Genomic DNA, 26,195 nt, shown 5'->3' on the forward strand with positions numbered 1-26,195 from the left:
TTCACGAGGCGATCCCCTTCATGCACTCTTGCCAAGTTTAAAATCGAACTCCACTGAATATGTTGATTCCACTATTCCTCGAATACTAACACGAGAGTTCACCTTTGTGTTTATGAAGCACATTTAGTACCTCAAAATCATGAAACTCTTAATAAATTTCACTTTCGATTTTTGTTTCCACTGGATTCAATTACGTTCTATAATAAAATTATTTGAAAGTATTGGCAACTTTGTAGAAGTTCTTATTACAGATTTGTAGTTTTTGGGCGTTAGATGGCGCTCGATGAAGTTAAATGATAATATTCACGAGATCAAATAATAATAGAGACTTTTAGCCAGGTTAATCGGAAAAATTAACTCGCCTAATTACATATTGTTTTAATTGCCTTTATTATCATATAATTGTATACTGAGCGTAGTATTTAATGTATATAGGAAGGTATAGAAGGGTAACTATTGAGCAGGAAAGGAAGTTTATAGTTACAAGTCAATAGATATTGGTATAATTGTAGTAATGCCCATATGATAACAGCAGAGGAATTAAGCTTATTTTATAATTATTAATGTATTTAAAAATATAATCTGATAACGTCTAACTTAATTCCTCTATAGTCTTATAAGCACTTAAATATTTATATAAATACTACAGGGTTTTTCCTAAAACTGATACAGACAAAAAATTCACCATTATGACAAGAATTAAGTCAGGAGATTGTTATGTGAATAAGTTCACATGTGGAAAACACTTTATATACCGGGCGTCCCTGGTCGTAATCCCTTTAAAATTTTCTGTGAAATTGAATAAAAATAAATTTTAAAAAAATTTAATTTTTCTAAAAATTGTGAGGATTTACTTCCAAAAATAGCTACTCTGTAATATAAGCATAATCAGTAACAAATATTATGTAGTGTATCTAATTATAGTACACGTAAGTAGATAGAAATCTACACTAAAACAGAAATACCAGCTGAATTCCTATGATTAGATGCAACAAAAAACTAAAAAGTTCAAAGACATTAGAATCAGATTGACCGCAACACTCCATTGCAATTGATAATACTTTAGGGTAATAATCATTCCAAAATTCAAAAGCTTTATAATTCACACTTTGAGGGTTGCTCATAACAATATTATTATCCACGATTAACAATCCTGGTTTCTCCTTGGTATAAGGTTCCCACTTTGTGTGATATACAGTACTTGGAGTTGGATCGGAAGATTTGGCAAAATTAGTCCAGAAAGTCATTATAGTGTCTGCAATTCTTTTGTCCCAAGGGTCCCATTCTTGCTGATCAGGCTTCCAATAGGGTAATCCCCATACATACGTTAGATCAAATAAATGAGGTACTTTTACCCATGCGGGAAGGTATTTGTTAGCCATCTTAGAACTGGGCTTCACATCGAATCTGTAAACGAATGTTTTTTGTTCTTCACTGAGGTATGACGCTAATAAGATTGTAGAAGAAGCGTAAGTTTTTTCAACTAGGAAATTAGCTGCTATTGTCCTAAAAGAGTCTGCGTCGAAACTAGTAGTGGAAGGAGCGTAGAAGAACATAACAGTGTCCACCACATGATCATAATTATAGCATGTGGATTCGCTACTGTTAATATTAGGCAAGTCAACGCTTACGAGGTCTCCTAGCAATTGCTGCATTGCGTTCTGAGTGAATGAGGTGGTGTTGACCAGATCAAGAAATTCTAGACCTTGTTCCATGTTGGTATAACCAGTCAAAATGGGTACTTTTGCAAATTCTCCACGAACGAAAAAGTTCATTGGTGGTTCCGACAAGAAAGGCATGCTGTCGTTGGTCAAATCTTTATCAATTACAGGGCGCCAGTTGAAATTCGATGAATACTGAACCAGAACATTTGGCTCTGCTCTCCTCAAACACTTTATAAGGCTAGAAGTAGGTTTTCTATCGCATGCAAATTCTTTAACCAAACGGTCTATTATTGATTTGTCTTCGTCGGGATATCTGATAGCCGATGGTTGAAACAAACTACCACTCATTAGAATTGCTTTGTTGAATAGAGTTCTGCAACAAACAAAAACTTTTATGGCGCCTATAAAACAACTTTCCACTATAATTTAGTGTTTCGTGCCCTTGAAACAGTTTCTGGAACGATATCCGCATTAATTTGCTTCAATGTCACGACATTTACTTTTACAAACTTACTGAGACTCAGAATTGACCATATGAATCCCTATGCTAATAGCCCCAGTGCCATACCCCATGAGGCTAATGTTGTTGGGGTCCCCTCCAAATAGCTGAATATTTTTCTTCACCCATTGCATGGCTGCCTGCTGATCCATTAATCCATAATTCCCAGCAGCCTCGCCATCCATTGTGGTAAAAAAACCCATGACGTTTAGTCTCCAAGAGAATGTAACCACGATCACTCTTTGTCGATATACCAGCGTGTGGGGATTCCATATTGATGGCATTCCAGTTGTGAAGTTTCCAGGATGGATCCATATTATTGTTGCAAAACCCTGAGCAGGTGGAGAGGCTAGGAAATTAGAAAAAGTTTAAAGGTCATAGTTGAGGCTAGACGTTAGGAAAACTTTTTATTATTATTTCTTCCGTGTATAGTAGTCAAGATTTTATCTGAGAATTTATAATTGACTTTGCAGCAGTCGGAAAAATTATTGCCACATGTAAAGGCTATTAAGTACGTACTTCGTGAACTTAATGGAAAATGCTTTCGTGATCGATGTTTCCCAGGATTTTTTTCTCCTCTGCAGCAGACACATGCGTCAATCGATTAAGGACATTACGTATATTACAGTTAAACTTCCAAAAAACGGACGCACATAAAACAGATGCCAAAGATGCCTTTAAATATCATTTATTTAAAAAGTATGTATTATATGACATTATTATTAGGAAAAACTCAAAATGCAACAATCTGTCCAGATAGACAAAAAAAATCATAACTAAATCTCCTTTAATCTATTTTGAATGATCTGTAATATATTTTTTCCTTTTTCATTTTACTGTAAAATATTTCTGCTTCGCATTTCAGTAAAGCACAAAAGTATTTTTTAAGGTTTAGAAGTGACTTGACCCCCAGAAAAATCCTTCTCGACGTCTTTTAGTCTTTTATGCGTTTCAAAAATACTCAAAATGGTTGTGACCAATTTTTTAATTATTTTTTTATTCTCCTTCGATCGTCGCACACAGTATTTGCTCACTTAGTTTATCGACACCGTTACTAATTTGAATTTTGAGTCATGAAATCAATGATTCATGCATCAGAATCAATAAAAAAACTATTTTCTCAAATTGAAGTTAGGAACATTCGGCTTGGGAAATAAAAATGCTAATGGTGAATTGCGATCATCTTCATGTTCCATATCGCATTGACTTACTTCCCTATCGGAGTGGCTAAATCCACCGTTTAGAAAATTGTTTTCTATCGTTAGAAGTGATATTTTTTTAATTTAAAGAAATCCATATTAAGGCATGGACCAATGCATATCCTGTATATTATTGATGTTTTAATTTTTGAAGTCGCCTTTAAATTCTAAGAACATGTTTCGTATAATACAATTTTAATAGGTATCTTCTTGTACAGAATGCAGAGTGAGGTGGAATTATATTAGTAAAACTCCGCCAACGCTTATTCAATTTTTACTCCATTAATCTCTCAGACATCATTGACAAGAGATTTACAGTTTAATCTCGTTAAGGTAGAAGCCGATTTTTCAAAGATAAATACATATACAGGGTGTTCCAAATAAAGCGGATTATGGAAGCAGTAAGAGATACAAGGTGACTCAAATAAAAGAATAGATGTGTATTTTTGTACCCGTTCAGAAAACGTTCTAAAATTAATAATATGTACTGAGGTTATTCAATATGAGTAAAAAGCTGAAAACTGTGATTTTCGAAAATTATAAATTATGAATAAACCGTTTGAGTAAATTTTTCGAAATTTTTCAGCTCTCTGTTATCGACAACTGCCAATCGAATGGTGTTTTCAAATTTTTTTTCAGACCTTCTAAATTTTGAGCAATTATATCCAATTTTGTTATTTCTTATGGCCGCAATATTGGATTTTGGTGGAGTCGAATAAGCAGTAGAAAAGCTCTTTAACCATGTATGACAAAAGTTCCTTTGGACGTACCAAAGTAGAAGAAATGAACGGAAGCATCATTTCACCTTAATAGGCTTAGAAACAAGTGCTGATTTTGTAGTCGAAAAGCGCCATTATAAGTACTGCACATTCATATTATTTTTTAATGCCATAAGCAAACTTTATCTTCAACGTTACCTCATTTTTGGAGTCTACATGATATACATGGAGTGTTGAAATCTACGACTATAGGAAAGTTGGTTTACTAAGAAACATTTTTGCATGTACATAAACAAAATGTACTTGCACAGGACCGGACATACCTATAGCGCTAACGCCATTTTCTAGCGTGTTTGTGTCTCATTACCATACCTTGCACGCACCTTCTTTTAAAAGGGTCGATTAAGTCTCGACGGCTCTTTTGTACGTAGCAATGTATTCAAATTTTCATGGGGAATAGCTTAAATCATATCTAAGGATTCGTTTTTCTGGAAAAACGATCTAGAGGGAACACATAAACAGGCACATACACGCATGAAGAAAGATTACGTTATATCACAGTTCTATATGTATATTATCGCATTACATAATTATTTTATATATTATATTTTCATAAATATACAAATTACGTATAATATTAAATATATCTCAAAGCCCGGATTTACATTTTGCAATTTAAGTAATGTATGATGAGCTGTCCTGAAAGTGAAAAGGGCAGAACGTTGGAAGCATAAGTAAAGGAATATCGATTCTCCGATCTGACGATTAGATTGCGATCAGGCGATTTGGAAATTTAAAGCTCTAAAGGCGGGAAACTCTAGTGATTTATTGTACCCCTGGAACATCATTTATATTCTTTACATATAGTTGCTTACCATTAGGAACAAAAACGTTGAGGTACAAGCAGTCTTCACTAGTATTGCCAGGCAATTGAATATCCGTCAGTAATTGCAGAAAAGGCAATTCGGACTCTTTGTAATCTTCTTTGACTTGCAAGCAAGCCGGTTGATAATCTGCCTCATTTCTCAGATCACTCCACGAAGGAAGAGGATCCGTGCGTGGAGGGACAAATCTCAAATTCCCTACTGGAGGTTGTGCGTAAGGAATTCCGTAGTATGCGATTATCTTCTGAATTCTAACTTTGGACAATTCCACCCCTTTTATTTTGCCTTGATTGGGTATTTCAATAACTTGCTGAGTTTGGCTTTGCCAAAAAACGGTAAAAAGACACAAACAACGCAACTGAGTAAGAAAAACATTATTTGAACTCGACACGGCCATTTCCCGTTAAACCGCCTTCTTCAGACTTAATATAGTGTGGGTCTTTGGCGAAATCCCCGATTCGACTGCACGGACTTGATGAGGGAAAATGTTGCGTGATAAAGTTTCCCGCTACGTTGTTTATTTGCCGATCAATTTAAATTTTCACAAAATGGGTCAGAAGGTCCTAGTGCTGCACTACTTCTTTTCGCGAATGATACCGAACTAGAAATAAGAGTACTTGGTGGAAAAAATTTAATGTAAAAACACATTCATGAACGAACTAAATAATGTAGGAGTTAATGAGGAAAATTTACTCGACGGAAACCATAAGACTGTCGCATCTAATTTTACTTAAAGTGACAATGGAAGGGGGTACAATCGTTTCTTAGTAAGAATGTATTAATGGAGTTTAATTGTTTAAGTTAATTTTAAAATTATTTTGTCTTTACTTAATCATCAAAGTTTAACAAGTAATTGAAAAACTGAGTTTAAAAGGAAATGTCGAAGTCATCAATTTTTACTTTATTAGCTGGTAAGAATTTTTGTAATTTTTGCGCATCGTCTCTAATAATGCTCAGTTTCTAGGCTGAGTTAGTGATGAAGAAATCTGCTTTATCGATCCACCAATCAAGTCACTAGAATCAACTCGTCCATTATATTTCTTTTCTGTCATTCGTATGCAGTAAAAAAGGTAGTACTCTGCTCCGGAGCATATTTTTTTAGGAAACGCCAATATCTTTCTAAAACGTCCTATGTCACATTTATAAAATTTTTTCGATTCCATTTCCATTACTTTGGCCTAGCTCAATAAAGTATTTAGAATTCCACTTAATAACATTTTAATTGTTTTCCCGCTATCTCTTTAAATTCTAAAGTTGTGATTTACCTGGATAAGTCTCTACAAGGATCATGGACGCAGTACGGGATTTCAACTTTTCCGTCTTCCAAGAACCTCGGGGAGTTATGAGGATTTTGCATTTCGTGAGTATTTTTTAACATTTCAACTTCAATTTATAATAATTATTATCTACGATGATTGCATGAAATGGGTGTTTACCTTCCTGGCGTAGGGTTCTTCTTATTAACAGTAGTTATATCAATTACCTACAGGAACTCGAGATGCTATCACAATGACATTGTTATATTTATTTGCTTCTTAATACTTATTTTAGATATATTTAGTAAGTAACTGAATAAAATCTAGTCATGTAAACTTAGTTGTTAGCATGAGGACCATCATTCTCACTTTATTGAGGCAGATCAATACTCAAACTAAAACGAAAGTGATTGATTTCAGTGGACCAAAATATCTGATATTTTTATTTTACTTCAATATACACTTTAAAAAAATACAATTAGTAGTATACCTCCATTGTCCTTCCTGATACTTAAGTTTTGTTTTCAAGATACAATCAATTAGTGTTACTTAGCTGAAACCTGACCTGATAAGTACTTAAATTGCAAAAATAGGTTGGCAATTTCCAATAAAAGCAACATAATATTGCATGCAAGGTACATCACAGATTTTGAATTTGTCAATAAAAAGATTTAACATATGAGCCATTCTTAAGACTTTGATGTGTTTGTGACCAAAATCTGTGAGGATGAAAAAGAATAGATTTAGATACATTGTCTGAATCATAATATATGGAGTCTCATAAAGAATTTCTTGATAGTTCTTCTTCCCATAGGGGCTTTAAAATTAGAGTCCTATAATGTGACACTGAAATCTGGATCAGCTAGTGAACTGACATTTTTTCTTGTGTAAAAAGAAATACAAAGTAGAAGGAGTAGCAATTATTTGTAAAAAACTCTTTTGATATCACACAAGTTGTGTGTTTTAAGTTAAACTTCATTGATGATTTACACATTCACTTTAATATTAACAATATAAAATTTATTTTGTTAGCCATATACAGATTCCAAAGCATCTAATTCAATTGTTTTTGAAGAATTTTCAAAGTTAGATACACAAATTATAAACCAAGATATAACTGAATACATGAATTTACTAAGTGGATATTGACTTACAATTAAACTGGGTAACAAGTCTAAAGAGAGACTCCACAGGAGGGATACACACTTGCATAAATTGCTTTATGCTAAGGCTTATCCACAAGCTCATTATCAGTTAAGCAGTTGTTACAATAGCCATAGCAAATCACAACATGACAAATATCAATATAGTCCTATGAGCAATATTGTTATTTCCCAAAAATGTGAAGAAGAATTTTATATCAGTCAACTATCACAAATTGTTCAGTTTGTTAAAGAAGGGAAACTGGGAAAATATGCTCAGCTCTGGTGATCTAAACAAGACAGCAACAAAAATCTCAAAACATTACTGAGAGAATTAGTTAGTACCAGCATGAAGATAAAAAAAAAAACAATGCCCCAAAAGATGCCAAAATGAATCTTGGATGGTAAAAGGAATCTTAACATTCAGAGGCACATGAATTAAGCTATATAAAAGATTAAAGAATTATCTCACCAAGAAAACCTTTATATCAAAATGGAATAGGTGCAGTACAGAAACCAACTTGAAAAATTCATCTGGAAGGCCAAGATAGCATGTTATGAAACAGAATGCTTTTGAACTTAAACCTATCTAGAAAATGTTCAATGAGCTAATACACTGCAACTCAGAATGCTCAGAATTGTGATAACCATTTAAGTATTCTAAAACCTAGGGTAATTAGAATGAATACAAATAATCATTAACGGATCACAGTCACAAAATAAGGAACACCAAATGAAAATCCTGGCGAAAATTCTGCAAGATTAATAATACACCCATAGGGGTCAGAATTACTAAATAGTCGTCTGATTGTGAGTGGAGAACTGTAACCCACGTCCAGACCAGAAAGTCTCCAAAAAAGTAGTAAGATCGCCTGCACTGAAAATAATATTTCTGGAAGTACAAACCTATGCAGATGACATAGCAGTACTCATAAGGAATTAACTAGATAGCTGATTTACCAGCATCATTCAAGAAGTGCTGGACGCCGTGTGCACCTGATAGGAAAAAAAACAGGGCAATTAATTCCGGGATAACACTTTTGTTTCCTTTATCAAAATAACAAAACAATAGTACTTGCAAGAGCCGTTTCTCTTTGGGGTAACAACTGTAAAGTAGTTTACTAGATTTAAGTTTTCTATTATTCTTGTTTTTTGTTACTTGTGGGAAAGTATACCAGATGAGTGAAGAAGGATTGAATTCTGTTTAATTTCCACTCAGAGTAACTGTGAGAAAAACTAGGATTTTAAGTAATTATTTTCATATAGCAGTAATCATAATTATCTGTACAAGTACTTTAAGTAAATATAATACTTAATCAATAAAATATTTTAATTATATTTCAGATTTTCTCTATATGTGCATTTGCAACAATCACAGGCTACGTAGGATTCATTCGCTTTGTATATCCCAACATGGAATCCAGCATTAAATTTGAGTACCCATTTTATGTTAGTGAAAGCTTGGTACTCAATGTCAACTGCACAGCTACTGTGTCAAATGATTTTTCTTCAGACGCAAGATTTTTTGTTGCTACTGGTGTACTCTCATTTCTCTATACTATTGCCATCATTTATATATATGTAAAAATGGATGAAGCCTATAAAATCAACAAAAAACTACCACTCTATGTAAGAATTTTAAGCTTTTCATTTTTAATATTTAAAAAAATGCTTTTCAGGATTTTCTCATAACAGTATTTCTGGCAGTTTTGTGGCTCTCAAGCAGCGCTGCCTGGAGCCATGCTTTATCTGGTTTAAAGACTGTCACTAGTTACCCTACCCTCACTCCACCTGGTTGTTGTAAAACTATTAGAACTAGCAGCTTTTCAACACTTAATATCTCAGCGGTAAGAACATATAAATTTGCAAAATGTTCTTTCCTTATTGAACAATAAATTAATTTTCAGATTTTTGGGTTTTTGAATTTTTTCTTATGGGCAGCAGATCTATGGTTCCTCTTCAAAGAAACTGAGTGGTTCCAAGGGGGAGCACCCCCAACAACTAGCGGGGTTTAAAGCAATATTTGCCAAGCAAATGGACTTTTGCCACATTAATCTGCAAGGTATACCCAATAAAATGGTCCATGGCTGAGATAATCCATGAGACTAGCACTTAATTACTTAGTTGTAGAGTTTTTGTTGTTTTTTTTTATTTTTCTTCAAAGTATTGTTTAAGATTTAGATTTTTTAAAGAGTTTCTAGCAGATTTGCAAGAAAGTCGGTTATTTTTTTGTTTTAGTTTATTTTGGTTCTTGACTGATTCAAACATCAAGTTTTCTAGGCAGTGAGGTAGTTAATGTCTTTATAACCAATAAGATTTCCCAGTATTTTGGCAAGTTTACACCTGCTTTTATTATAGTCTCTAGGATATAGATGTAGACGTGGCATTTTCCAGAGTTCGTCAAGGAAATATAAATATGTGACTTTAGGGCTAAAGTGTCGGGCATAGAATTTCTGTCTTTGAAATACATAGTTGTTAGGGATATTAGTTGAAAATATATAGAAGTACAGGTGTAAAGTAGGACTGCTGTTTTAACTCATTTTTGAGTTTCATTGTCTTATGCGTACAATAAAATATCAACTATTCATATCGCTCAAACTCCCAAGAGAATTTCTCTGAATCTACTTCAGCAGATTTGATGCGTTATTTTGTCCCATTCATATGCCAAATACTCTATTTTTATACCTTAACTTATTTAACGTTAACAGTAATGTGTCATATCGGATTTTTTTATTTGAAATAAAGATCATTTTGTTTACACTCATTATTTTATTTGTCTTGTTTTCAAGCTTAAAGAAAGCTGTGTTTTTGAACCTTATCTGCCTTTCGCTTCTATTTCCACTAGAACACTAGAGGAATTATAAATGAAGGTCCATTTTTTAGCCGATGTTAATTGACAATTAAGTAGCAATTAGCTTTTGCTAGATCCCATAAATTCAATTCTATCTTATTAGGTATGGAAAAGAACATGAAGTCGGAATGGATTATTCGATTCAGAACTCAACAATTTTGATACCTGGTGGATGCGCGAAAATTTTGAACTTTATTGAATGTATGTAGAGCCATCTATCGGCTAATCTTCCGTTACCCACCTCATTGAATAGTCAAAAAGTTTGAGGTTATTGTTTTTAATTTTATTATTTAATTTCGCGAGTGGCTAGAGTTTAGCGTGATGTAATTCTAATAAAATATCAATGTTTATCTAATTATGTTACTTTTCTTTACACGTGGATATCCAAGACCGGATTGTTTTCGTTTGCTTTGGCTGGAAGACAACAATCACTTAAGGAAAAGACTTTCCAGAGGTTGTCAAACAATAATAAATCTGTGTGACTTTTTTGTTTACTGTTTGTTGGGATAGCAATAACATACTCTCAGTGGTTTTAAATGCTTCAATAACGTAGGGTCATCCTCATTTACATTCTTTGTTTTCACTACTTAATTACAATTTTAAGTAATATGAGTTATAATGGATTTTGATGCCCAGAGTCAGTGTTCCGATGAAGGAATTGAGTTGCCACCATCAGGTAAATACTGCAAGCACAATATTTCGCTAATAAAATAACTTTATTCTAATCTGAGTTTGGTAAACTTTGTAGATGTTCCTAAGATCTGAAATAAGTAAAGACCTTTTTTTATATTACATGTCTTTGTTTCCACACAAATATTCAACAAGATTAAAATTTTTTAATGTTTTTACAATAAATTTATTTTTCACATAGCTGAGTATGGATTTCAATTCTCTCAAGATTTTACATGTGGAGAATGTCTACCTCCAGACTTTCTTGAGGCAAAAACTGTTTACTTACTTTTGCCTAAAAATGTTCCAATATCACGAGCTGCTCGACTGCAATGGCTTTTGGATCACCTGAATGCCACCATAACTGTTTCAAGCCCCAAATTGGTGAGTAGTCTTTAGTTACCAATTTTATTGTTAAGAAAGGCATTTAAATTTTAGTTGGAAAATTCCACAAACATTGAAATCATATCAGCAATACCTCGAGAGCAAAACTTGAATTTGAAATGTACTCAGTTTTTGGTTACATATCGTACAGAAGCCAAATTTGTGGCTCATGCCTATCGTATTGCTTATTGTTTGGATATGAGTCCTAGTCATGCTGATGTCAATGTTCAAAGAAAAGAAGTAGTTTTTGATCAGATTTTACATAGTTTTAAAATAAGCATTGAGGGTCTTTCAAAACAGGTCAGTGTGCTTTACAATTATTATGAGACAACATTTAAAAAGCCGATTTTTAGTTTACAATCCCTGGAAATTCTTTAGTCTTTCAACCTTGCATTTATTTAACAATATTGGCAAACACTCCTTTTTTCATAACCCCAGCACAACAAGTTATATTGAAAGGCATTCAAATGACACCCAAAAACGTAAATGAGATTATAAAATGCGTAGAAACTCATTTTCACATGTTAGAAGGCAAAATTGCTGAAGCTTGCAATCATGCCATTGAGAAAATCCAAACTCAAAGGGTGAGACCAAAATTTGAAGTGAAAATTTGAGTTTTTTAATGAAATTTTGATAGGCAGCACATGATGCCACTTTATCTGGTGGCGAATTTGAGAGTTTTGATGTAGGGCGTTTATCAAAAATACCTATGGTGACTCCAGATGCCAATTTTGTTAACATGCTGAGGTATTCAATGTTGGCCATATATCTTTTGCCTGAACCAACACTAAGTCGTAAGTATTTAGATTTGTCAATACATCATAATAAACTTATATCATTTCGGAGTAATTTATAATTTACATACTTTTAATATTAGAGTTAAATGCTTTCTGTTTTGGAATCATTCCAGGCTTGAAGATTTTAGTTAATTCAGGGTTAATTACGTTAGAGATGTAAAATTTTTTTAGTATTCTTATTAGGGAATTTTTTTGGTAGGTACCTGCGTCAATTAATCAAATACCTTTAGTTACAAAATAATTAAACAAAGGTTTTTTTTTGTTTCAAACTAAACAACATTTAATAGCCACTTCTATGTATGTACACCATTGACAAAAGGTGTAGGTTTTACAATTTTTTATATGCAACTGTTTTAAATATTCAAATGCATTAAATATAAATATAAAGCACGTAATGCATTCATCGTTTTTCTTTATCTAAGTAATTAAAAGCTGTGATAGGAATATAATGGAATCATAATGATGTTTGTTCAGATTATCAATTTCTTAATGATTGTTTGTCTTTGCTTCAATGCAGTATATATTAACGATGCGCTCCCCACATCACTTAATAAATGTATTAATAGACTTGCTGCAAATATTTAAACAACAACTAGTTTTTACAAGATGCACAGTTCATATTTATGCCAAAAAAATTAAACTTAACTTTCGTAATTCGTTGCATACAAGGCTAGATTGTATTGTACCTTGAATATTTCATATTTTAAGTCAAAAGTATATGAAAATGCGTTTCAGAAACCGGTTATAGCTGAAGCTCACCTAGTTTCTTGGCACGGTTTAAATGCACATCAATTACTTGAATCAGAAAATTCGACTAAAAATAAAGACTCAAAAATTTATTTAATAGCCGTTTTCCCGGGAAATATTTCGGCTCCAATAACGCTCAAATAAAATACTGAATGATTTGAACATTTTTAGATATTCTAGTCATAACTGATGGGATAGTGTCAATGCCTGATTCCAGTGTGATGGAAACTATGCTGCATCAATTACACTATGACGCTATAGCCGTTTCATTCCTTAAAATAGGTTCTAAGTACCACCCCCACTGTGGTGCGGGGCTAGTGTCATATATAGATTTGTTATACTTTTTTGCGTATTCAACTTTAGGTACCTGTTTAGAAAATTTTCCAAAAATTGTAAGTTCATGCCCATTTGGTTAATTTTGAAGTTCAAAACTATGGATTTTAGGTGCACGATCCTATAATGTCTATGAATTTTTACCAGGAAATGTTCTTAATTTGGAGTTTCCATAACAATAACTCCAGGACGTCTGGCAGAGTCTGTGATAGTGTGAAACCGTGGACTGTAATGTGAGTCATGTAGGCGTTAGAAATTTTTATTTTTAATTGGAAAAAATTGCAGAAATGATAGATTTTATAACCAAAGACTGCCTAACCTCTTGTCAAAAAGACAGACTGAAAGTAGCACCAATATTTCTTTATTGCTTCTCTTAGCTAGACGTATGCGAGAAGGATTTACTGTAGATGTAAGTTTAAAAAAAATACAAAAGTGACAGATTTAATGTTTTTAATTTATAGAATATATTCTTTATGAATGGAAATTTGGAAATTAAATTAATACACCAATGGAAATCTTCCATTTACATTCAGTACAAATTGACTTCGCAGTGGCCTGTGGTGAAAAATGTCACTCATTTTGAGGTTTACATTTATGGTAACAATAACAATATTGTTCCACAAAATATATTAGAATGAAATTGATTTGTAGCTCCCTATGAATTTTTACATGATATGACGTGCCTAATAAAGAAGGAAACTAAATCAGTGTTTAGACGAGCTATAATTCAAAGATTTTGGAGTAAGTTGTCCCAAGTGTCCACAGGGGACTCAGGCTTGGCAACTCAATTAAGCAATTTTACAATTAACGAGGACTGGTGCACATTACCTGATAGTGTTAAAAGTGGACTTGCAGTTTTTACTACTAATAGCCCTTCTTATTCAGATTCTACTAAGCTTATTTTATCGCCTAGGTATTTAAAGAATATATGCACGAAATTAGGAAGAAAAACAATTTTTTACAGGGATAACTATTGTTTGAATTTCGTTAATATGTGGCAAGGTATCAGCCAAATGGAAACAAATCACTGGAGGAAATGGTTTCATACACACAAAATTTCATTAATATTAACCCATGACAACCCTCTACCTTCTACGCTTTATACGACCAATTGTTCTTCTCAAAGATACCAGGTTAGAGTTTACCTTCTGCCATACTGCATTGAAGATAGAAATTTTCCAGGTTGTGCAATGCAGGCAAGCAGTGGTTGCTCTCTATGTTATGCTTGCAGAATGGGCTTCCTTTATTCTTATCGACAACCACACGTATTTAAAATTGCTTTATGCAGAGGTAGATAAGTCTCCAATAGGATTTTGCATAGTTAGAGTTAGTTCCAAGTTTCCAAGTGCCGTGTTAAATTTAGGATTTTCCACAAATACTCCTGGACAGGCCCGATACGAAGTATGTTCATTGCATTTAAATCTAGTTAGTAAAAAAAGTTAACTAAAGTTTTGCAGGTTTGTGATGAATTAAAAGCTAAATTGCTGTCTCTGTCTTACATACCCAAAGCTAACGAACCGTCCTGTTGCGTGCTGCTCCATAAACCTTTGGAAAGGATTTTGATTCGCTATGAAAGAGTGCCAAACACTTACACTACAGTAGTCTTTCCTGATGGGACTCAGCCTTTAGATAGTTCTAGCTGCTATTCATCTCCAGTTTCTGGGTCTCTATTCACAACTCTGTCGCGCTATTTGTTTCATAAAAGATGGATTTGGAGCACCAATTATGCGGCGAATCCTCGTTTACCTGATAACTCAGTTTCCAGGATATTAAACACCCTTACCCGGTACAACATTCTTGAAGTTTTTTTGAACGAAGAGCTGAAGTTTGTCTTGTGATTATTTAGGATGCGCTTAAAAGAAGGCTATCACTTTGCGTATTCTTCATCAGGGATCGTTACAATGGTTCGAGAAGTGTGGCTAGATTCAAACGCAAGCTGTGTAGTGCAATATGTGCTTTTTCCCCCATATTATAATTGGGGAGATGACTTTTTCAGTGGGTCAGACGAGGAAGTGGAACCAGTGTCCGATATGGAGGCAGAGCTGCAGATGATTACGGAAGTTTGGGTGGAACCACAGTACGGGAAAGTATTGCCTAGTAATTCCACGATTAGTTACTTTAACGATAAGAATTATTATCAAATTGCTGAAGCGGTAAGTTGGTACAGAAATAAATTAATAGGTAGTCATTGGAAAAAGCTATGAAAATTCTTGTTTTCGATAATTTGTATATGATGATTAAAGACCGAAAAAAGTATAATGGGTACTTGAGAAATATGCTCATTTAAATGGACCAGATTTGAATAAAATATGAGACGATTTCGGAAAAAAATCAATACAAGTTTTTATTAAAAGAATAGAAAAATTACATATTGCTTGGAAACAAGTGGAAAATACAAGTGATGCCAAAAAATTCGTAGTTCATTTTTTTAAATCTTCAGTGACAATGATTATTTTTTTGGTAATTTTAAATTACTTGGATTTTTAGCTGAATTGCAATACAATCACCCTATATGTGTATGCCTTACTGTAACCAATATTGTATTCTCTTTCAAGATCCGCAAAAATGACCATCGCTGTATTGATGACTTATTGACAATGGAACACATATCTCTGATGTGCCAAAACAAGGCCGTTCATAATCTCACCTCTGGTATGGAGGTAAACGTTGCTAGGACTAGTTTTAGCAGGAGATCACTTTCACATAAAAGCAATCGAGTATCAGCTGATATATATCAAAATCACCATGTACCTGAAAACGGGTAAATCATCTCCATATCTTTAAATAAAAAAAACTAGATTAATATATTTTTAGATCTCCGTGGTATCCAATCGTATCTCCACGTATCGAACACATTCCATTTGAATTTGACCCAATTCGGGTTTTACATTTATGTCACCAAACTGAATTGCTCTTCTCTATGCTAAAACAAGAGCAAGTAAATAATTTTAAGAAGAGCCCTAAAGGAGATAGGGCCAATAAATTACTATTAGATAATGTCTTTGAGCACTTTTCATTGTTACATGACAGAGAATTAGAACTTTCTAACGAAGAATGCCACAATTTTACTAAATCACTTGTGCTAAGACATAGAGCCTGCAAGGCTGTACATTCATGCCCAATATCGGAAAGATCTTCAAATTCAGAACACAATTTTCGTTGGAAATGCTATATTAAGGGTGTTTCTGTTACACATGTAATATTGACATTTTTGCCTGCATCAGTGGACGATCTTAGAGTACTGACAGGTTTAGACCCAGAAAATGCTCATGTGGAAACTGAAGAAAGGGCGTCATCGCGAGCGAGTAATGTCAGCGATGTACCAATAAACACGCCACATGTTTTGACTTTGCCCATATATGTTTACGATTGCCCTTTGAAGCTTTTAGTAAACGCGTATGTCGAGAAAGAACATGACGAATCTAGTACACCTGAGGATTTGTATGTGGATAATCGCTTTAAGTATGCGCAGTGTATTACCGGGGAAATTCAGGAGAAGTAAGCCTACTTTTGTGTTAAAGCCTTGTCTAATCGTGAACTTTAGGTTAAAAGGAAGTGACACCGAAAGCTGCTCGGAAGAGACTGAAGCACCTGCCCCTCTGAGAAACATCAAAGATCACTGCACTGCATTGGAAATGACTCTTACAAAATGCTACGTCCTATCTCTCTTTCTTGCCCTTCATAGCGGGATTTATATCCATAGCTCAGATGTTCAAAATGCGATGGATTTGTGCGAGGAAGAAATACAAGAAATAGACATCACTGATTATATTACAAAATCCTGCTCCCACGTCAGGCAGACTAAAAGCGACAAAATCTTCACTCAAGTCTTGAACGAAGCTCTTCCTTGCAGTGAATTGAAGGATCTGCATATGCTAGTTAAAAGGAAGTTCTTTAAGATGGTCTGCACTTCCTTCAACCAAATCAGCAGTAATGGCGAATATTACTACTTCAGACATCTATGTATTCAACCAGAAGAAAAGGCCAATAATAGTGATGATGATGCGAGTGTCTGTGCTTCAGAAATAGAATTCATATCTGAAAGAGATATGAGCATATATTCGGAAGGGCCTCTGGCATTTACTAAAGTCTTGCATCCAGGTCCTCTGGATGTAGCAAGCGTTAGTGATGTCAGTCCATTATTTCTTCATTTTGTTTGCACTTTAAAATATAATAACGGGGGTCACAGCAACACTTCGGTGAGAGTACTACCTGCCTGCCTTGGGGAGCTTATTCAGAATATAGAAAAATCCACGGAGTTTATCAGTAAATCGAAATTGCAAGTGACTTTGGATATTTTTTGTCTTACATTGCCATCTCGTATTCAGAACATTTTAACTGAGTACTCTCAGCAAAGCCTTCGCAGTACCTCTTTCTGCTCTGAAGGAGGATTGCAACGCACTATTAGCTCTACGTCCGACGCTAGTATGACTTCTGAGTAAGTAAATTATTTGTTTAGATTATTTTTATAATTTGTATCATACGTATCGTCATGGTATTAGCATCGTCTGAAATTTAGGGATTTTGCCCACATTTCATATTTACTTTTTGTGAATCTTCTAGACATAACAGCGAATAATAGGAATAGATTAGTTCTGTTTCGTCCTTTTTCATGCTTTGGTCTTGATGGATCATAAATAATAAATTAATCCGTGATAAAAATCATATTTTATATTTTAATTGATTATGTATTTCTAATAATTATTTGCTTTAAAACATTAAACTATTAATTATTTATAGTTTTAACAATTTTTTAATTTCGGTTACTGTATTATTTAATATTATACTAAATTGTCCGGCCTCATTCGCCAAAAAATCCTGCAAACCCGAACATCCGCTGGTAAGACCGGACTGGCTGGTACTTTGTACCTCAACTGGATGTCTGTTCTATCCCTATTTTTGAAAGATGTCTTTTTCGTCCAGGGTAGCAATGCCGTTAAGGAATTTGACCGACCTTCAAAGACGATCAGTAGACAAGCTTTGCGATGAAGTTAAATGGTTATTAGAGGATGAAATATGCACCGCTCTCTTGGATACCATTCCTGTAACCACAAATACTATTAAGAGTGTCATAAAGCATGTGTCCGGAGGATATTTAACCAGAGATTCATGTAAAATGGAGAAACTTACGTTGAATTTTGTGTATATAACCGAGCAGAGCCATGAAAAGTTCTTGCAAGAGTTTCAAGGGATTAAATTGCCCATTGGATATCGGCTTTGTCAAGAGCAAGACTATTATTACGTTGCTAAGGATAATTTGTTGAAAGAGTCGGATACTTACGTGAACTTATCCGTTACTACCCATTCTAATAGCAGTGATGAGTTCCCAGTGGATATATGCGGCTTGTTTAGAAGTGATGATTCCTATGTAGGAAGTAGCTGCAAGGAGGATACCGTTTCGCAACAGAGTGATATCAGCAGCGAAAGCATTACAGGGACTGATGGAGGTCAGTTTAGAAAAGAAAACTATCATTTTCATTGTTTTCGCAATGTCTTAGTGTAAGGCTTTATTTTGATCAAACTTTTATAGTTTGAGGTTTGTTGTGGATTTTGTGTATTTCATATTGTGGTGTTTAGGGTACGATGATGATGTGAGTGAAGATGATGACGACTACGAGTGGGTAGTAACTTTAGGCAACAAAAGAACCCATTTACCAAACTTCTGGTTGATCCTAAAGATTGAACAAGACCTTGTAAATGTGTATTTCCACTGCAGGTATTTACGTCAATAACCAAAAAAGCAATTTTTCTAAGGGTTTTTTTAGATTTCAGGAATTAGGAACTCCTTGTGTAGATGAATACATTGACATTCAACGCGCAGTTTGCGATTCTATTGCCGATTTATGTAAGAGAGTTAACCAGCTTCTGCTTCTGCAGTCTTTATATAAGTCCAAAACATGCGATTCTTTGTTGGAACCTGACGATTCTCTTTCGAGTGATCTTGTTGCTGCAGGTAGCTCTTATGACAAAATGAAGGGATATGACCGTAATATGTTTACATTTATCTTAATTTTCTTTACCACCTGAACATTACAGCAAGTGATACTAGCGATGACTCTGAAAACATGTTTTATTCCCGCTCAATGTCAGAAGCATCCCTGCATTTAAAACCTGGCTATTTCAGTTGCCCAGTAGTTTGGGAAAAAGTATTTTACCTACATCCCCGATTGAAAACTGGTATTGGGACGAAAACTGGAATCTCCAGAGGTATTTCGGCGTTAAAAAACATCTTGGAGAAATTCTCAGTTGTTAATAGATCCAATATGTTTGTGTACAAAGATGAAGAAGATAGCGTGTTCTATTTGAGACTCTATGAAAGTTCAAGCATTGCTGGGGCTAGGTTGTCAACAAAACCTGCCGACGGTGAAGGTTTAGCTTTTTCAAGGAGTCCCTCTATAGCATCTTTGCCAATCGGTCAAAATAAGCCCGATTTGGCTAGTTCAGACCAAAGCATTGCCTCCATCGTATCAGCTGATAACTTACGTCCAAGAGTCCGGTCATTTGGAGAGAAAGAAAGCAGGGCTTTTGAAGATTCCCGGGAAAAAATCAACGAAGACACATTAATTCTTAGAGTGCATGGAATTGCTGAGGTCGGGACTGATGTACAAAATGGGTTAGTGCAGGTGCTACAAAATAAACTGGATGATGCTGTTCTCGACTTTTTGTCCGGGACCTTAACTAGAAATGCCATGTGTCCTTTAACTCCAGAGGATGTTAGGTTTATTCAAAAACCGCAGAATCCTGATTGCTTTATTCGAGTAAGATTTTTTTAGAAACGAAGTTCTTCCATAGTGCATCTTTAAAATCTTGCTCCAATTGATATGAAAATTAGGGTTATGTTTTTTTGAGAAAACTCTCTTTCACGTGAAATATAGGGTTATTTAGTATAAATAGACACTTCTTGTAGAACCTCACTCACCTTTAGAGAATAAGTTTTTACTGCAAAAATTCCGCATTATAGGGAGATGAAAGTGTAAGAACCTAATTGATAAATAACGGTAAACCCATAAGATTGTAATTTTAACACAATAAACTGAACGGAGCCTAACAACATGTAAAATTTTGCTTACCATATAGGGTGATCCAAGGGAAACGAAATTTTGATAACTTTACTAGTCATTCTCTTGAAAATGGTCGAATATACATATGCTGACAATGGTTATATTACAAGATTTTCAGTAAAAAAGATTGACCCTGTGGTCGTAACGTTGTTCATCCACCCTTGTTGAATAAATATCAGAGAAGCCTTTTTTTTTATCAATACAAATATTCTATGTATAAGAGCATTTTTTCGAATAATTTAAATCGAATTTGGGCAAGACTTTACCGAGGTACTGTATTCTGTTACTAAACAAAGCCCTTAAAAACCTGATATTTAAAACTTATTTTAGTGCACGGTACAGGATTTTGCCCTCAAACTAGAAAATTCCAACGCCTTCATCCATTATTTGAAGCAAAACTTACTTCAGTTCCTAAACGTTCCTAAATATACAGATTGCCGTCCAGAATGCCATTTCAAGGATTATACTGTGGATAGCAAAGCAAAACTCATTCCTCAAGACCACATATTTATATATAACCAAAGCCAAACTCCTACTTCAGGAAGTAGAGGAATTGCTTGTATAGTATTAGCCCTGTTTTCTAACTGTGAGTGCGACTCTTTAGTCGATAGTGAGAACCATTTTGAAACAGTTTTCATTGAAAAGAACTATGAGGCTTGTGTGAGTAGCTCTATTATTGAGGATATAAATGAACTTCCTCAATCATATTTGGAATTTCGACTGTGGAAGCAAGGTAGGATTAATATAGAGAATTTGGAGAAGAAGCTCACGGCAGCTGCTCGTCAAGCCACTTGGGACATTGTTACCGAGTATTATTTACTTAAAAAGCCTTTGTGCGTGGAGGAATTCCAAGAAAATTTACACATTTCAAGGAAGAAAATTGAAATTGATGATTTAAATTTGGATAAAGAAATTGAGTATAAATGTGAGCTGGACTTGACTTTTGACAAAAACATTAGGAAACGTGTATTGGATTCTTTGCCCAAAAAATTAGACTCTCAATTCTTTTCAATCAAAAAATTCGGAAAGCGCTCAACGGTTCATCCAATAAGCGTAAAAACTTCTAGAGCTATAACTTTGGAAAAGGAAAACGAAAGTGAAACTACCAAAGACAACGGTGTTTTATCAATAGTGTATTCAAAATTTCTGCCTTCCTGGATGGAATTTGGAGACAATTTAAAGGCTCCAGCAGTTAGAAAGCAAATCTTTAAATTAACTAATCATCACTTACCAAATTTAATCATCAAGCAGCTTTTCACCATGCTTACGGATCAACCCAAGGCATTTAGGGCTTTGTCAACACACAACTTAAACTCTAAAAGCGAAGATATGTTTGTGCCCTTTGTGTCTTCTAGCGTCATTCAACGATATATAATTATATCTAGAAGTTTTCAAAAGTGGCAGCACATGGAAGATGGAAGTGCCGACATTTCTGTGGCTTTAAATCCGCAAAATTTGAAACACGTACAGAAATTCGTGCCATTTTTGTTTGAGAATATGTTCATCCCTAGACAGAAGATGTTTTGGATTTCCGTAGAGAGCGATAATGTAATTTCTTTTTAGTTAATTTATAGGTATGATTGTATTTCTTTTTTTAGATTACGATTTATACTTATAATTGGGCTAAAGAGAACATAGACAAACTCACAAAGAATTGCATGAATTTAGCCCAATGGCTCGCCTTGAGGTCCTGTTTTGTAAACTCTGCAACTTCTCAAAAGTTGGGATTATTTTACAATCAGCCATTGACCCGCAAATGCTTTGTAAATTTGATTTCAAACTATAGTTTACTCAAAATAATTTGATTCAATTGTAGACGCTTCCTAGTAACAACTATTACCCATTAATTGGAAACTTAGATGCAATGTCTAAATTCCCCAAAGATCAATCTCAGAAAAAGTCTGGCCAATCCAATTTCAACCTTCCGATGGTTCTCGAGAGTTTTAGGGACAATTTCTGCAGCTCGAAATATGTGTCTCTTGATGCTGTCGCAATTTTTACCATCGAAATGCGGGAAATGAAGTCTCTAGAAAAGAAAAACAGAGGTATTTCTTGCGGAATGTTTTTTTTTTCTTTAATGGAAGTAATGATTAAATGTTTTTATTTTAGACGAAATGAAAAAGTTGCATTCCATGTATCAGTCAAGAACCGGAAGTACTTCAGTACCACAGCTGGGCTTATTAATGCAAAATTCCAGGATTTTACATTATGTTCACACACCCTTGTTGTTTCTGTCTCGTTGGAGACTAAAATCTGCTTCCACTAGAGATCACTCCCTTTGCCCGTCCCAAGCCATTCAACTTTCCGATAGGATTTCTGATAAAGAAAAAGAGTGTTGGCATTCAGATTTATGCTACTCCTTTTTCAGCGAATATCGAAATTACTTGCTAACGTTGGGTTTTACTCCATTGCAAATCGATAATCCTCAAGCTGGAAGCCTTGGGTAAGGCACAAGATAATATTTATGTTTGGTGAACGAATTTTTCGGCCTGACTAAAGCTTAAATTTATTCATGAGTTCAATATTTTTTTTACACATAGTTTATTTATCGTGAAACACTACAAGCGTCGGCATATATTTTTTAGAGCTCATTCTTTGGTATTTTTTGTCAAAAAATGTTTTTTTTTTTCGATCGACTTCTTTTTATCAATAGCCATTACATATTTATTGAAGTTCACAATTATTGTTACTATTTAGACTAGTTGATCTCCGTCTGAACGAAAAAATACAAATCTCTCTACGCTGAGTCTACCCTAGTTTATCAATTTTAAATATTACATGCAATATTTTTAGCTGGGTTTATTAGTCGATTGTCTGGAAATTTCACTTTAAAAAATTGCCCTCTTCTATTTTATATCATGTCGTGAAAATTTTTTCCACCTCTGTAAAACCATAAAATTTTTGCAGAGCTTGGGTTAAAGACAAATCTTCCTATAACTCAGTGTTCTATATACAAAGAACAATTTTGGGTGGCATTTTAATATTTACCGTTTCCTTCGAAGAACCCTTCTTCGTGGCCAAATTACACGCCATTGAGTGCAGTAGACTTCAGAATGTAACTTCGAGAGCTTCAGTTAACGGAGTAAGTTGTTTTGGCCCTTCAGTCCGTTTAATTAACTAGCGGTTTTGTAGTTTACGCTAAGTTTCTTGGACGAATGTGATAAAGTGAAAGTTTTAATGCATTTGCATTCCTTTACTTATGACTACCACTTGCGGTCTATTTATAATTATATAGCTGGTAATCATGGAAAGTTGCCTGAAAAGTATAATGTGCATCAGTTTTTGGATGATTTTCTGAAATACTATAATAAAGCTCCGAATTTTGCTAGAAATTTGGTTCATACAGGTATTAATTTTCTGGGTTTTAAGTCAATTTTGTTGAAGTGAATTTACAGATACCATAACTATCGAGGAACTGGTAACCGAGGGGAAACAACTATTTGATTACTTGTTGGCAAATGTCAGTCAGTATGGATTTAATGTTCTAGAAATGGAAAACGGTAGTGCGGAGTTTATTTTAGTGCAAACTAGCACTGCCAGACAAATTTCTTATAAAGACTCTCAAGACAGGCAACACACAGACGATTTTGACATGACTTTAGTGGTGTATAACATGTGCACCCCGTACAAACCTACAGATAAAGTTGTCCATCTCAAGTATTATTTAATTTTAACTTCCAAAAGGTAAAAAATAAATTCTCATTCCTTCAACTTTTAAAATTATTTGGTTTACTTATTTGTAGAGAAACTTATCCGATGTTTGATAACGAACAAAAACTGGGTAAATTCCGCACAGTTTCATCTACGGGCACCTCCTCAGGACTTGAAAAATCTGTCAATGATGTCGAATTGAGTTTACCCAAATCAGATTCGAATGACGAAGCGGAGATTACTGAGAGTCTCGGGGAAAATGATGAGAAATCTTTAAGCAGATCTTCGGAAGAGAGGCCGATTAGCAAATTGTTGGCTAATGTGACTATCATGCAAGAAAGCGTGAATTATTTGGGCTACTATTCTCCTCACGAACAAATTATGCACCAGCTCATTTTGGATAAAGCAAAAGCGATTCAGAAAGATATTAAAGATATGGTTTCTAAAGGTAGAAGTTGGAATAATTAACTAGTGTGTTTCTGTGAATGTGTGATTGTAGGTATGGCACACTGCAGGACGAATTTGCTTTGGAATAGGATGATAGCACCTCAAGACTCAACTGCTTTGAGCTTTGACGAATTCATAGATCTGAAATACCTAGCCAAATTGACACCTTTATCCCATCTAAATCCTAGTTTAGGGCCATTGCTCAATCAACCTCTCTCCTGGTATCAGGGACTTGCTAAGCTTTTACTAGTGAAATACGTGGACCAGTATAGAATATTCACTTCAAGTGATGGTAGTATTTCCTACTATGTGATTTTACACCCGAGGTACTATGGGGCTTTCATGATGTTGAGTATCGACTTGGGGACTTCTCGAGGGGTACGTTAACTATGCACTTATCAACATTAAATATGTGTAAACTACTTTTTTTTAACCTTTATAAGGAACTCTATGCAGTTTATCGGGAACCGAACAAAAGGGACGACACTGACCCATTGGGTTTGGGATACGAGAAATCACTTCGTGATGGTTTTGTCAATTGTATATGTTTCTATCTTTGGTCTGGAATGATCAGTGGATGATCATTCCAAAATGCTCATATTGTTTTTTTATTTTTAAATAGGTTCAAGGACTTTAAGGAAATCAGTACCTCATAAAAGACTACTCTAAGGATGAGTAGATATTTTTATATGTTATGTTTATTTTATTTTATTTTTCTTATGTTACAACAAATACGTGCAACATCAGGTAATTTACGTGTGTGTAAGTAAGTGTAAATGTGACGGCTCATATTACTGTGATAAATGTAGAAACATGTGCCTGGCAAGATGTGTAAATGAGTAACGTATAGTTTTTTTACGTGCCATCGATGCAACTAGATGAATTTAATAAAGATTTTGGTTTTTATTTGTAGTTTTTGTTTTGCAATCACTACCTTTAAGCAAACCAGATCCAACAGAATCCATTATCGTCAAAGGATGTTATTTTCAAGTAGAATGATTTATTTAGGAATAGAAATAAAATCCAAATGTACATTTTCTAGTAACGTTTATTAGAATGATCACTAGGGTACACGTTATAGGTATCACCGAAGAACAAAAGATTAAACAAGAGTTATAAATTGGGCAACACACTTTAATTATCTACTTTAAGACTTCTTTAATAATCTTGAAACATTTTCAAGTTAAACTTAACTTCGTTTATCGTTTTATATTTTTCTATTTAAGGAATTATTAAATATTTCTAAAGTTTTAATTGACTAGTCTACAAAACAATTAATTCGTTTAAATATTTCATAGTCTAACATAGAAAGTTTATTGGTGACTATTAGTACAAATAATGAATGGGACATTACATATATTATTATCGGCATTTTGGTGCAGGTATTCATGAACTCATTTTAACATTAGTAGAAATAGCTGGACGAATTAAATGCCGCTTTACACCTCAATAAAAAAGAGAAAAGAGATTTTGTCACCAGTACAAGATGATACCTCTATGATATGTTTTTAGGAGAGACATTATATTTATAGGGCCAAATGTCTGAGTCTCTGGTACTTTTGCAGCGGAGTTTATGTTGACAGGTGTCTGTTAAATTTAACGGAGTCATAATAATTTGGGCCTTAAACAGGTAGAGGACATGTGGATGCTGAAATTAATATTAACCTTTAATTCTTTTGCGGGTATCAGTTAACATTTATTACATGGTAATAAAAAGAAAGGTTTTGTATAATTACTTTACTGGAACCGCTCTATGTTAAATTACCCTTAATTTACATTCAATATTAAGTGACATTTATGTTAATAATTTATTTCTCTATTATACTTAAATCTTTATTTAATAAATACCTGGGGATGAATAATTAACATTTGGAGTGCTCTTTGCATCAGCC

The 26,195-nt window shown here is 34.2% G+C and overlaps 3 protein-coding genes across 3 annotated transcripts; 2 read left to right on the forward strand and 1 right to left on the reverse strand.

Annotated features, from left to right (window-relative positions):
• Positions 1-390: 390 nt before the first annotated feature.
• On the reverse strand, positions 391-5,422 carry LOC136409672 (acetylcholinesterase). Its single transcript, XM_066391344.1, has 3 exons — positions 4,957-5,422; positions 2,179-2,512; positions 391-2,037 (listed from the first exon to the last, which is right to left on the reverse strand). The coding sequence occupies exons 1-3, from the start codon at positions 5,360-5,362 to the stop codon at positions 951-953; spliced, it is 1,827 nt and encodes a 608-aa protein (XP_066247441.1). The 5' UTR covers positions 5,363-5,422; the 3' UTR covers positions 391-950.
• A 687-nt stretch (positions 5,423-6,109) lies between these two features.
• On the forward strand, positions 6,110-10,121 carry LOC136409628 (synaptophysin-like). Its single transcript, XM_066391258.1, has 4 exons — positions 6,110-6,325; positions 8,708-8,992; positions 9,043-9,210; positions 9,271-10,121. The coding sequence occupies exons 1-4, from the start codon at positions 6,254-6,256 to the stop codon at positions 9,376-9,378; spliced, it is 633 nt and encodes a 210-aa protein (XP_066247355.1). The 5' UTR covers positions 6,110-6,253; the 3' UTR covers positions 9,379-10,121.
• Positions 10,122-10,493: 372 nt separating this feature from the next.
• On the forward strand, positions 10,494-25,209 carry LOC136409707 (KICSTOR complex protein SZT2-like). The gene is made up of 32 exons (XM_066391390.1): positions 10,494-10,890; positions 11,086-11,267; positions 11,322-11,567; positions 11,621-11,851; positions 11,905-12,061; positions 12,983-13,203; positions 13,256-13,377; positions 13,430-13,553; positions 13,606-13,741; positions 13,796-14,057; positions 14,109-14,277; positions 14,327-14,545; positions 14,602-14,930; positions 14,991-15,297; positions 15,700-15,905; positions 15,959-16,642; positions 16,689-17,582; positions 18,068-18,591; positions 18,722-18,860; positions 18,910-19,130; positions 19,181-19,902; positions 20,536-21,753; positions 21,804-21,968; positions 22,022-22,250; positions 22,315-22,648; positions 23,113-23,287; positions 23,338-23,551; positions 23,601-23,889; positions 23,949-24,304; positions 24,356-24,681; positions 24,747-24,862; positions 24,926-25,209. Exons 1-32 carry the CDS (start codon positions 10,833-10,835, stop codon positions 24,957-24,959), a joined length of 9,609 nt encoding a protein of 3,202 aa, XP_066247487.1. The 5' UTR covers positions 10,494-10,832; the 3' UTR covers positions 24,960-25,209.
• The last annotated feature ends 986 nt before the right edge of the window (positions 25,210-26,195 follow it).

Source organism: Euwallacea similis, chromosome 6 (genome assembly GCF_039881205.1).
Source record: "Euwallacea similis isolate ESF13 chromosome 6, ESF131.1, whole genome shotgun sequence".
NCBI classification, from domain to species: Eukaryota; Metazoa; Arthropoda; class Insecta; order Coleoptera; family Curculionidae; genus Euwallacea; species Euwallacea similis.

Coding starts and splice junctions, on each gene's coding strand:
- LOC136409672 (XM_066391344.1), bottom strand. CDS start 5,362: ATGGCCGTGTCGAGTTCAAATAATGTTTTTCTTACTCAGTTGCGTTGT. Junction 2,513..4,956: donor CAACGTTTTTGTTCCTAATG/GTAAGCAACTAT, acceptor CTAATTTCCTAG/CCTCTCCACCTGCTCAGGGT. Junction 2,038..2,178: donor ATGGTCAATTCTGAGTCTCA/GTAAGTTTGTAA, acceptor TGTTTGTTGCAG/AACTCTATTCAACAAAGCAA.
- LOC136409628 (XM_066391258.1), top strand. CDS start 6,254: ATGGACGCAGTACGGGATTTCAACTTTTCCGTCTTCCAAGAACCTCGG. Junction 8,993..9,042: donor ACAAAAAACTACCACTCTAT/GTAAGAATTTTA, acceptor AATGCTTTTCAG/GATTTTCTCATAACAGTATT. Junction 9,211..9,270: donor CAACACTTAATATCTCAGCG/GTAAGAACATAT, acceptor ATTAATTTTCAG/ATTTTTGGGTTTTTGAATTT.
- LOC136409707 (XM_066391390.1), top strand. CDS start 10,833: ATGGATTTTGATGCCCAGAGTCAGTGTTCCGATGAAGGAATTGAGTTG. Junction 11,852..11,904: donor AGAAAATCCAAACTCAAAGG/GTGAGACCAAAA, acceptor AAATTTTGATAG/GCAGCACATGATGCCACTTT. Junction 15,906..15,958: donor CACCATGTACCTGAAAACGG/GTAAATCATCTC, acceptor ATATATTTTTAG/ATCTCCGTGGTATCCAATCG.